Below are 12,222 nucleotides of genomic sequence, written 5' to 3' on the forward strand. Positions count from 1 at the left end.
CTTGATAGGAGGGGGTTGGGTTAGATTGTCTGATATGTACACTTTTTTTGTTTGTTTGAACTGATTATACAACCAAAATAAGCTAAAATAAAGTATTAAAAAAAACAAAACAAAAACAAGGACTGGATCAAGGAATGAGGCTGCAACTGGGAGGACAGAACAGAGGCCCAGACAAAACAGCAACAAAATATGGACCAGAGCATAACAATATGAAATATTTTAGGTCTAAAATAAATTTTTTGGGAACAAGATTGTGCCAGAAACTATTCAACACTACTGGAACTGAATTGGCTTTAACAAAACAAGGCTCTGTAATGTAACTATTAAGGAAGTTGACTGGCTGATGCACATGGTATAAAACATATGTTAAAACAAATTGCCCCAAATTACCATAGAAAGCCTGGATTGAAAGGCCATAGCCAGGATGTACATGTGTTACAATCAAGGAACAACAATCGATTACAACACAGAACAGAAAACACAGGTGTTAAAAACTAATCCAGCTGGAATAGGGCTTTAGTTTATTATTCATTTGTGTCTTGCAAACAATATTAATGAAGCTGATACCATCTTTTAAACAAAGAAAGGAATAATTAAAAAAAAAAAGCTTTCAATAGTATTTTTCATTTCAAATGAAGAAGGTTATTTCATGCAACCAGGCCAGCACAGTGGGACCTTGCTTGTCTAAAAACGCACCAAATGTTTGGTCAATACTCTGGCCTGTGCTACCAAACTGCTGTTTTCCCCCATACATACCAACAGACATGTACATGTACCTCTTCATACTTGCCATGTTGACTTTCTATCTGATTTACAAACAGAGGAGAATGCTTTGATGACATCAGGATTTGGCAGGAGTTGGGGCCCTGTCTTCCCTCATGTTGGAGATCAAAGACCATCGAGCTGTGGCTGTCAAACAATGAAAGGGGAAACTCTGACAATACCAAGTGAGTGAGACTTTAGAGACAGAGACAACGAGAAAGAGAGAAAGAGAAAGAGGGAGAGAACATAAAAGAAAGAAGTGAGATCATCAGACCAACATCCAAAGTGATACCAAATGACTCTGATGCATGTGGAGTTAGGACAGCAAACATACTGTTTAAGTTAAGCATGTCAGTGATCAACATCTATGCTCAATACAAACAATGCAGTCAGATTTGTGAAAAAAATAAAACAAATAAAGTGTGCAAGGACTGCCGTAATTCTGAAGGCCAAACTCATGTCTGTATACTTGGAAACTGTTTGAAGTTACATTTTCTCTTCCCTCTGACTTAGAGAGTGAGAGAGAGTGCATAGCACTTGCACATGAAGGTCAGACACATGCCTGCGTGTGCAGATAAGGTGCACAACATCAAAGCTACACACACATGAACACACATGCATGCTAATATACAGATGCACACACTAACCCTTATATGCTCACATAGCATGAAGAAAATGTTCACATTTATGTACATACAATTAGCTAGCCTGAGGCAGCCACATGTGCTCCTACTTCATCCACCAGCTGCTGAGACTTTGGACAGCAGCTTTTATGGCCTGTTGTCAGGGTTCGGTGGGGGGGTACTGTTACTGTTGGGGGGTTGAAGAATATAAACATGGAAAAAGTGAGACAGCTTCTCTCAACCAGATTAATAAAAACAGGGGGCTCGTCATTGGTCAAAGCACATTCAGATGATTTCACCATCACAATACAGACTAATACAGTGACAACTGAACTTGAGGCCTACTTTATACGTATTTACACTCTATACATATAGAGTGAGTATAGAGTAACCTCTAGGAAGTATATACACAAGGATGGAGGGGTCATAAAAATGAAATGTTTTTGTTCCAAAGCACATCATAGACCACTGTTTTCCCCTTTTTTATATGTTGTGGAGAGAGGGCTTTACACATACAAGGAAAATCAATGCTATTTTATGATCAATACCATCTTTATTAAAGAAATAAAATGTTTTCTGTTATATGTCAGTTGTTATGCTTTACACAAGCTTGTTATGTCCAAAACTGTTACCTCATTTTGGAATACAACTGTTCAATTACATGTAGTAAATCATTTTAACAATCAACATTAGAATATGTTTCCCCACCCATGCTGGAAAGAGCTACATTTGTGTCCTTTGCTACTTTAATAAAAATACATTGGGATTTTTATTTCATAATTGCTGTCTAAGAAATAGCCAGCTAGGACTTACTAGCTACAGTTTTGCAAGATGAAATTAAAACTATGATATCCAATTATAGATAGTTCACTAGGTTGGTAACTAATACATTGTGTAGGCAGTAGCTGCTGCCTACCTAGGGAACGTATTGCCCGTTGTCAGTTCACTAAAACACAGGCCTGACCTGGAACCCTACGCAATCACTGAATGTTACTGAATTGACAATGCTGTTCAGTGGCAGTAAAATAAGATGGACTGTAGATGGAAGGCTGTTATTCTCATGGGGTCTGGGAAAAAAGGACTGACCAGCTGTCGTGGAAGCCATCTTTCTCTCCTCAGTGCTACATGTGAGCAATTATGGTGAGAAACTGCCCTCTCCTCAAGACTGTGGCTGGCTGTAGTGAAACCAAATCTAAACCTGCTTTGTTTTGCCAGGTTTGCATTTATCTAGAACAATACACCACCAAAGCCAACGTAATTTGAAATCAGATTTGTGTCAGGATCAGCACTCTCCACATACGTGACCGGGCCGCTGATGGTTTTAATCCCAGCAACAATTTCACACCAGGCCCTAGGCACATCACATTCACATAGTAGTCATGCATGCATAAAGTAATCCTGACTTCATCCATACAAGACCACACTGCGAGAGCAATGGGCCTTACACCAGCAGCTCTGTTAAGCTCCAATCCTGTCCCGCTCAACCCAGGTCATTCCTACAGTAATTACTGGAGGGAAATGAAATCTGCGTTGACGTCCTGTTGTTCTAACTGGTTGCAAAAGTCTCTTTCCAGTCAACTCAAGGGTTTAACTGTTACCTAAATGTTCTCAGAGGTTATGTAACAAGAAGAAAAAAATGGGCCCAGAATACTGGAACTGCCAAACCGAGTAGGTGTGACGTAGTGTGACACATATGAAGGTTGTACATTTGTGTTGTACTTTCTAGGCTTATTAGAGAAACAACTGGCTCATGTGATTTCTTACATTGTGTGGACTCGTTTACCTCTTCACAGCAATGCAAGGCATTTATTTGCCTCAGGTGAGTGCTGGTTTCTTATATGACATTTTTTTCAAGAAAGTGCAGCGATAACTTATTGGATGTTATGTTACATTTCGCAATTGCAGCAGCAAACCAGCTTCACATCAAAACTTGTTACCTTGCTTATGAAACTACTCGTTAAGTTTGTCTTTGCCTGGTCTTGAGTGAATACACACTGTACACTGTATTGTTTTCAGCTGCCCTTCTCTGCAATTGGCTTTTCTCTCAGACAAAACAAAGCTTCTAAATTGCTGGTGTAGACACAGTCACAATGGAGACGGCAGCCACGTAGTCTTTCAAAATGAACATTCAGCATCACAATACAGGCACAGGGTAGGCCCATTCATTTGCAAAATAACAAACTCAGGAAGACTACCTTGGTCTTTTTTAAGTGCTCATATGTTAATGCTTCTTGAGTCATTTATGTCTGGTTTTTATGTATATGTAGTAGATTTTATTTTATTAATCTATCATTTTACACATTTCAATCATGCATTCGAAAGTTGTCAGTTTTAGTTCAAAGAACAGAATTTATTTGTCATGGTAATCATGAAAAAGCAGTCAGACATTTGCTCACATGTACCATAAGGAGTGATCATATAGGATTAGGGACAGAGACACAATTACATACAATTGCAATAATGTACAAATCTATAGATTTACCCTAGCAAAAATATGGCACTGAAGCATATAGTGTACGCAAAAACAGAGGCCATGCCATTTTATCTGTTTTGATCACTTTTTGCCATATATTTTATAGCTAATTTCCAACTGTCTTCAGTTATTTGATAGGAAAATGGCTTCTGAATAATGAGAAGCAAATACGCCCCACCTCACTGGCCATCCAGCTCTATTGTATTTAGTTTAGTATAAAAAAAATGCAACCACATGTTGTTAACATGTTACCACAGCAAAGACCCCATTTACACCTGATCGTTCATGTATCTTAAATGGCAAAAATATATCTGCATAGAAATTACGCACTTAAAAAGCAGGTGTAAATGCATTTAGGTAGTGTTTTAAAATGCATTTTAGTCAGATAGTGTGACAGTGCCCCCCCTCTTGTTCTGCTTATGGGGAACAGGCCTCCTCCTTCAGTTCAGCTCTTAACATGAGTTTACCTTGTTGTCATTGTTGTTGTTTTCACTTTGTTGTTATTCATTGCTTTGCTACAATATTATGCTTTAGTGCACAAGATCCATGACCATGATGACAGTTACAGGAAGCTAAATTACTCTAAAGCCAACTTCATCAACTGCCAGTGTAAGGAAATGAACAACGGCAGATTAAATTGTAATTATCGAGGCAGCAACCAGGTTGCTGTACAAGAGCTCATTTGCAGGGATCCAATGGGGTTCCATTCCAGATACGAGTCACAAGAAATGACCAGGTGGAAATAGGGTCACAGTGTGAATCAAACATGCGTCGATATTTAACACACCAAGAGCTCTACATTACACGAAAATAAAACTGAGCAGAGGGAACCACCACACACTGTCACTTTCACTCCCTGTGCAGTTCTCTGTTAGAAAAACACAAACTGATTCATGTTGTGAAAACGATCAAATTTCATTAACTCCAGAAAAGATATAATATGTTGTGAAATGATTTAAGCCATTACTCAACGATAATGACTACAATGATGCTAATCCAATGAGGCATCTGAAATGAGAGCTGTCCATTACAATATACTGTTTTTTTTTTTTGCCATATGAGAAGCACTTTGAGAAGCATTGACTGAGTGGTCTCCAACAGCAACAGCCATCAAAACACTGAGATGAGACACTGTGACCTCAAACATGGCCAACAGAGATGTACCACTTTGCCAGTCCAGGGTGTGATAGAGCGAAAAACAAAAACAAAAAAAAAATCAAAACAGGAACAGCTCAGAGATTGATTAGCAGTGTTGGCATGTGGCTGCCATTGTGAAAACAAATGATTCGCACATTTATCCAACATTGGTAAATAAATACAGATCCTGTGCAACAAAGAAAGGTGGAGCGCATGATTCAAAACCATAAGAAGGTGATGAATATTTTGTTTCTCTTTCAGAGATCCAAACACGTAGCTGTCTTGAATGAAACCCGCTAAGGGAACCAGCTAGATAGCCCTAGCTAATAAAACAGCTCATAGCTAAGACTTCATAGCTAACATGCTAGCATGGCTCACAGCAGGGTAAACATCTCACTGAAACGACACTGCTCTTCCCTCACAACTTAATCTCTTTACCGCAGTCACTTATTAGGAGTCCATCTGCTTGAGGCATCCAATGTCTGAGAGTCTTTCTCACTTTGACCATTTGTGTCAATGTCTCAAAGGTCCTCACTGGTTCTTGTTATTGTATACACACATATTTCTTCCACCAGGCCTTGGAGAGCATCTTCATCTTATCGGCCGTGCTGCGGACCTTGCGTTCCCGCCTGGCCCGTCTGTCTGCCTGCCGAAGGCCAGCGGCAATGGCTGCGTCAAACACCTCCTTCAGGTTCTTCTGGGTGAGAGCTGAGCATTCCACGTAGGTTACAGCGCCAATTTTGTCGGCCAGGGTGCGGGCATCGTGTTCAGGAACGGGGCATTCACGTCGACGCGCCAACTCAATCAGCACCTTAACGTCCTGTCGCAGGTCACATTGCGTGCCCACCAGAAGCACGGGTGTCATTGGGCACCGCCGGCGGATCTCAGGCACCCATTTCTCACCCACATTCTGGAAGGAGGCGGGACTGACCACGCTGAAGCAGAGCAGGAGGACGTCCGTACGTGAATAGCAGAAGTGCCTTAGCTTATCGAACTCATCCTGAGATAGAATAAGAGTGAAACAGAGGGAAAAACAAGGTTAGAAATGATTATACAAGACTACTGCATAATCAGATGTTGGACAAAACATCATGAAAGCTGTAGCAGGATGTTACAGAATGTGCCGCTCTGTGAACAAGAGCTATTATTTGCTGCTGCAGACAGATTTTCATTAAAAAAATTATAATAAGGAAAAATCCCACAAAGCAGGTCCAATTCTAAAATCCACCCTGGAATTTCAAATCTCTCCCTAAATGACAAAATCTCTTTACAAGCTGCAGGGCGTTTTATAATTCAGAGAATCAATTAACTCTTAACATTATAGGTTGGCCTATACTGGAATATCCCAAAATTACTGCGGAACAGACTGTTCAAACTGTAATCTTTTCAAATCTGCCAAGACGTGTAACTCGGACACACCCTTCCCCTCCCTCCTCTTTCATACTGCGCAAATCAAGTAAATTAACACTATAGATCCACAAAGCTTTAAAGAACAGGGCCTCTCAAATCCTTAAGAACACAGACTTAGCCCAGCTCAGACTAGAGCGGTTAACCCTTACCTACACAGCCTCTTCATCCCATGAAACATTTCTGCAATATATATAAGGATTCTTGCAATACACTGTAATTATGAAATTATTATTGAACATCTCTATAAAACAACTAGCTCTGACTGGGCTTAGCAGACAACAAGAAACTAACTTCAAGAAACAACGTCTGAACAATCTAATCAAATCAGTACGTTTTTTCTGCGATTGCCATGACAACTTTTCTTCCTTTCTGAAATCTATACGAAAGCAAGGCCGTCTCAGTGTTGGAGAGATTGCTTATCAACTTGTTTTATGTTTGCCCAAGCTTGCCTTTCTCAGCTGTAAGAGGGGATTTTCTGGCTGTGTACTGAAAGGGCAGAGCCGTTTATTGGTTAACCTATACAGTATGCGATAAAGACTTATGACTGTTTTCAGAGTTCAATAGGTGGACTGTTTCGAAACCTGTGCAAAGAAACAGATTTAGTGTTGGCAAAATACCTTAACTGCAAAGAGTTCTAGCTATGAATGAAATGCACATGGGACTTGGATCTATAAGTTCAATGTCTTTGATTTCATAATTGCTGCGTCTCACAAACCAACAGTGCTAAATGTCTTAAGTGAGGAGCTGTGCCAGCAGGCAAACTTTTGGTTACAGAGAGGCACACAGAGAGAGGACATGAAGAGGTGAGAGAGAGAGAGAGAGAGAGGAGAGAGAGAGAGAGAGAGAGAGAGAGAGAGAGGAGGTGAGGGGGTGAGAGAGAGAGAGAAAGAATGAGAGAGAGAGAGGGGGGGGGGGTGAGGTGAGAGGGTGGGGGTGAGAGAGAAAAGAGAGAAAGAGAGAGAGAGAGAGAGAATGAGAGAGATAGAGAGGGGGGAGGTGAGGGGGTGAAAGAGAGAGAGAAAGAATGAGAGAGAGAGAGGGGGGGTGAGGTGAGAGGGTGGGGGTGAGAGAGAGAAAAGAGAGAAAGAGAGAAAGAATGAGAGAGAAGGGGAGAGAAGGGGAGAGAGAGAGAGAGAGAGGGGGGGGGGTGAGGGGGTGAGAGAGAGAGAAAGAATGAGAGAGGGGGGGGGGTGAGGTGAGGGTTTTTTTTTTTTTACCTCCCTCTCCACGGTTGCCACATAATATGGCGTCAACTCTAATCTGTTTTAATTAGGTGGGTCTTAAACTCTACCACTTCTAACTAAATGCAAATCCCCTCCACATCCCTCACTCCCTGAGCTAGCAAAGCAGTCACTCTGGTCCACAATCACAGGGGCTACACACATGTATCAGGGAGAACAGACATGAGGTGAGTTTAAGTTCTGTAGTAAAGCGCAGGCCATACTAGAAATGAAACTTGTAAAAGAGACACCCTCACAATGTGGCCTTGAAGCCTCAGACAGCCCACAGACAGTGGGAGCAGAACACTGCACTCCCTTCAGTTCCTCTGAGCCCCCTGACAGGGAGTGAGTGTGCATATATTCCGGTGCTGTCAGAGGAACACTGTCCTGTGTGTATGTTTGTTTTCATACATTTTCAGAACAAAATGTCCTGATTTTAGTAAGAAAACTAAAAAGACACAAAGCTGATCTATAATGTCAAGAAACAAAAATGGTCTTGATTTTGTAAAGTGCTTTTTAAAACACTTTAAAAGAAGTAAAATAATTATTTTTGGTAAGTGAAGTTTTGTTGGCTTTGGCTTTGAAAATTCATATTACATATAGGTTTTTTGCATTTATGTAATACAAGTCAAATCATATTATTACATACAGATACTTACATACTATTATAACCCCACCTCCTGACATTGTATTACAACAAATAGGGGTGCGTTTGAGCATAACAGTAGTGTACTGCTGTTTTTACCTGTCCAGCTGTGTCGCAAAGTTGAAGTCTTACAGGGTGTCCGTCAACCTGTACAACCGCTGGAGTGGAGAGAGAGATGAAGAGAGAGATGGAAAGAGAGAAAGAGAAAGGTAAAGACAGAGGTGAGTCATTTTTGCAGCCCACACCAACTCAAACACACACAGACACACACACCTGCATCCACTTATACAGCCAACACTTTATCATGTGTCCAAACAGTCTGAACCAGCAGGTCAAAATATGCAAGATAAGGCGACAGTCAAAATAACAGAAAGTGGTCTGGGATGTTACTGGCAAAGTAAAGTCCATCTCACAGCAAAACAGAAACTAGACAGTGTCTACTCCAAAGAGATTCAGGTGAAACTTGGCTGGAGTAAAACTGGCCTCCAGACACACAGTGAAAACTGCAGGCCTTATCGTTTGGCTGGCTCTATTGTGTAACTATGCCCAAATCCCCTGTCATTTGATCTGCCTTTAATTCTGCCCTTTCTCCCTGAAGTGCCACCTGTGGAATTGCATAATGACTCTGAAATCAGTTTTCAGTGTCAGATCTGGTTCAAAGCACTGGACGATGACATCACTCTGGGCCACAGCCACACAAATCCCAGTGGAAAAATAGGCCTGTCACAGGGAGGTAAGATGATCTCCTCCTCTCACAGATTTTACAACAGGTTGGACTCGTTGGACTTTAAGGGACAAACTTTCAGCCAGATAAATGATATACTACTGCATACTTAACAGGCAGTACAACTGTATGTTATACGTACTGTATAAGAACACATAAACCATACAATATAACTTATACAATGACAAATATGTAATAATGTAATAGTAAATAAAAATCTATTTAATGCAACTGTTGTAGTATAAAATGTTTAAACGTGACTGAATTGCGTGTTGACAAAGAATGAATGACTAAAAACACAAGAAACTTTATTTAGTAAGCACAAAGCTGCTGACCAGCCTGTGAGGGAAAACAGTTAATCGGATAAAAAACACAAACTCTGTATAAAAGCGTGAGTCACTGAGTCTTGGTGAAAGGTTTATGAGGGACTTTATCGCTGACTCATAGCTCCACATGTTGGCATTAGAGCGGAAAGTTGAGCAGAAAGTGGTGCCAGCAGACCTTTCATCTTCCTTCCCAGCAGACGGCGAGGCTAGATAGCGTAACAGCTATCAGACACCTACTGTTAAGCAGGTTGGCGGCGTTAGCTAGCCAGGTTAGCTAACCTCTCTAGCTAACTCGTTTTCTCAGGGCTCGTCACCACTTCATTTTTATTGTAACCATATCGTGTCCACTGGCATTTGTACTTTAAAGTGTGCATAAAACTGGACAGTGCCAGGCATATTGTTCGAATTTTCTCGTTCCACCTTAAATAGTGCCGCAGCTACATGTATTCGGGCTCCTCAGGCCTCAATCACCAGAATATTACTGGGCACCACTTAAGGTGGAACGGGGAAATTAGAACGAGACGCTGGTGAATAAGATGCTTTGGCTTCGTTAGCTATCGGTTAGTGAAATAACGTTCACGTTACCATTATAACCATAGTATCAATTAAGCCCTAAAACAAAGAGAGGCTGCCGTTTAACTCACCAGAGAAGTGGTCGAAAGCTGTGGGGACGTATTTGGTAGGGTAGCCGTTGGTCGTGTAGCTCACCACCAGGCTGGTCTTGCCCACGGCTCCGTCCCCGAGCAGCACGCACTTCAGCGCCCGCTCGTCAGAGTCGGATGGTCGGGAAGGGTTCGGGTTGTGAGGCGGCACCGGAGGGGCCATTAGGTGATTACGATCCATTCTGATGGGTTAAAACGGGCTTTACAAACGGACGTCGCTGGTTGCTCGTACACTCCCAACGGAGTGAGTCGCGGATACACCATCAAAAAGTGTTCAGGGTCACCTAATAACTACGGCACCCGCAGAACCAAAGGCAGAGGTCATAGTCGCTAAAACGGGGAGGCGAGTGGTTAGAGTGCTCGCTTGTTCCTTGTTCGTGGGCTATTGTTTCCACTGAAGATGCGTTTAACCTATTACGAAGCGCTCCTGGACGGAGATACAGTGGAGACACAGAGCTGCACATTGGAGACTGAGCCGTCTTGTAGAGCAGTCTAGGATTTTACTCTCCTCCCATAGCGAAGACTTTGCCCACCTGTATTCCGACCAGCTCCGCCTCCAGCGCGCCGATTGGCTAGTAGATTATTCTCCACACTAGGCGACTGCGTATCACTGGTAAACCCTCTTCAGGGACTTACACTAAAGAGACTGGCACTAAAGGGATTTTGGACCAACTTTGAATGAACGACATATAGTAAATTCAGACAGTCACTGTAGTTTAGTGCAGGATGCTATATCGTTTACTATAATGTGATCTACAGGAACATGATAGGATGCGAACATCTGATTAATTATTATAGAAGTGTTATGCACAGCACTGTATAAAAATTACAGTTTCTTATTCTATTGCTGTCGATGTTTTAAGGTCAGTTTTCCTTCAGCTCTCGCAAAATCACTATAAACCAAACAGACTGCAAAAACCTTATCTCTCAAAACCTTAAACATTTTAAGGATAAACAGAAAACAGATCCCAGTGTAACACATTTAAAAACATTTAGTCTCATGATTAACATCTGAAAACTTTATCTAAAGGGGAGATGTGGTAGATTAAATAGGCTTCTTGGAAGAATGAACTTTTACCCAGTCCTAATGCAGAGGGGGCGGGGCTTGACTGAATACGGGCGGGAATAATAACCCCCGTCACAGGGTTTGAAAAGAAGCGCGTGTTTTGTTGATGGTTGCTCATACAGCCTGTGGACATTTTTCTTTTCCCGAATGTTCTGGTTATTTTCTGATATCTAACACTTCTCTGGTCTGTTTTTTTGACCTAATCAAAGCAATGACGCTGAAACACTCCTCACGGTTGCTGATGAACTGCCCACTAAACTTTGGGGGGCCCTAAGAGACATCCTACTTTAGGGGACCCCTTAACTACCCCCAGTCACATTACTTTATGTGCAAGAATAGTCTATCGACTCACTGTTTGTGCTTTTCTACAAACACTATATTGTATATTTTACAGTACACACTCAGGACCCCCTGGAGGCTTAGGGACCCTAAACATCTGCTCACACCACTTATAGCAAGAAACAGCCCCACATAGCTGTCCAGTATCAGATGCCATAATCAAGCAAAAGTCTTTACAAAGGATTGTGACAACAGGTAGGTTGCTCTTTTGCTAAAGCTGGAGTAACTGTTTACATTTCCTCAGTCATACAGGAATATTTACAGAGTAACATTTCGATAGGTTTGTAATTTGGTTCTCATACTGAAGTATTTGTGTTTAAACAAAATCAGTCCACTTAGTTCTTAATGTGTATGTGTTAGCTTTAGTTTATTTTAGATCCTGTTGTGTTTGTAGTTAATTCTATTTCTATATGAGTCATTAGTTTCCTGACGTCATCGAAGTATTTCAGCTAGTCCAACACAATCCGAGTAGCTTAAGGTTAAAAAAAGTTCTCATATAATTTCAGTGGAACTTCTTAATACCTTCTGAACCACAGGAACTGAAGTGTAATCATGAAAAAGTGAAGAATTATGGCATTCATCAGTAAATAAAAGGTTTTATAAACACATGGCTATGGCCAAAAAATCTCAGTGCATTTCTGTGCCCCTGGCTTAGTTTATAGATACTGCCTTAAGGAGCTCATTTTACTGTTTGTTAGTTAGTTAGTTAGTTTGTTTTTGTTGTTGTTGTTTTGTGTTGTTGTTTTGTGAATCACTCAGACTTCCAAAGTTATGTGACGAATGAACTGAGAGTATTTCTGAGGACCTGTGTGGAGTTGCATTGTGAGTCTGATG

The 12,222-nt window shown here is 41.3% G+C and overlaps 1 protein-coding gene across 1 annotated transcript; it reads right to left on the reverse strand.

Annotated features, from left to right (window-relative positions):
* Nucleotides 1-3,710: 3,710 nt before the first annotated feature.
* rhoub (ras homolog family member Ub) lies at nt 3,711-10,480 on the reverse strand. The gene is made up of 3 exons (XM_017696842.2): nt 9,966-10,480; nt 8,371-8,429; nt 3,711-5,995 (listed from the first exon to the last, which is right to left on the reverse strand). Exons 1-3 carry the CDS (start codon nt 10,162-10,164, stop codon nt 5,540-5,542), a joined length of 714 nt encoding a protein of 237 aa, XP_017552331.1. The 5' UTR covers nt 10,165-10,480; the 3' UTR covers nt 3,711-5,539.
* Nucleotides 10,481-12,222: the final 1,742 nt, after the last annotated feature.

The sequence above is a fragment of the Pygocentrus nattereri genome, chromosome 17 (genome assembly GCF_015220715.1).
Source record: "Pygocentrus nattereri isolate fPygNat1 chromosome 17, fPygNat1.pri, whole genome shotgun sequence".
Lineage (NCBI taxonomy): Eukaryota > Metazoa > Chordata > Actinopteri > Characiformes > Serrasalmidae > Pygocentrus > Pygocentrus nattereri.

Excerpts from the sequence above, each read along its gene's own strand:
- rhoub (XM_017696842.2), bottom strand. The coding sequence starts at position 10,164 with ATGGATCGTAATCACCTAATGGCCCCTCCGGTGCCGCCTCACAACCCG. Across the intron at positions 8,430-9,965 it reads AGCTTTCGACCACTTCTCTG|CGGTTGTACAGGTTGACGGA; the intron begins GTGAGTTAAACG and ends TCTCCACTCCAG. Across the intron at positions 5,996-8,370 it reads TTTGCGACACAGCTGGACAG|GATGAGTTCGATAAGCTAAG; the intron begins GTAAAAACAGCA and ends ATTCTATCTCAG.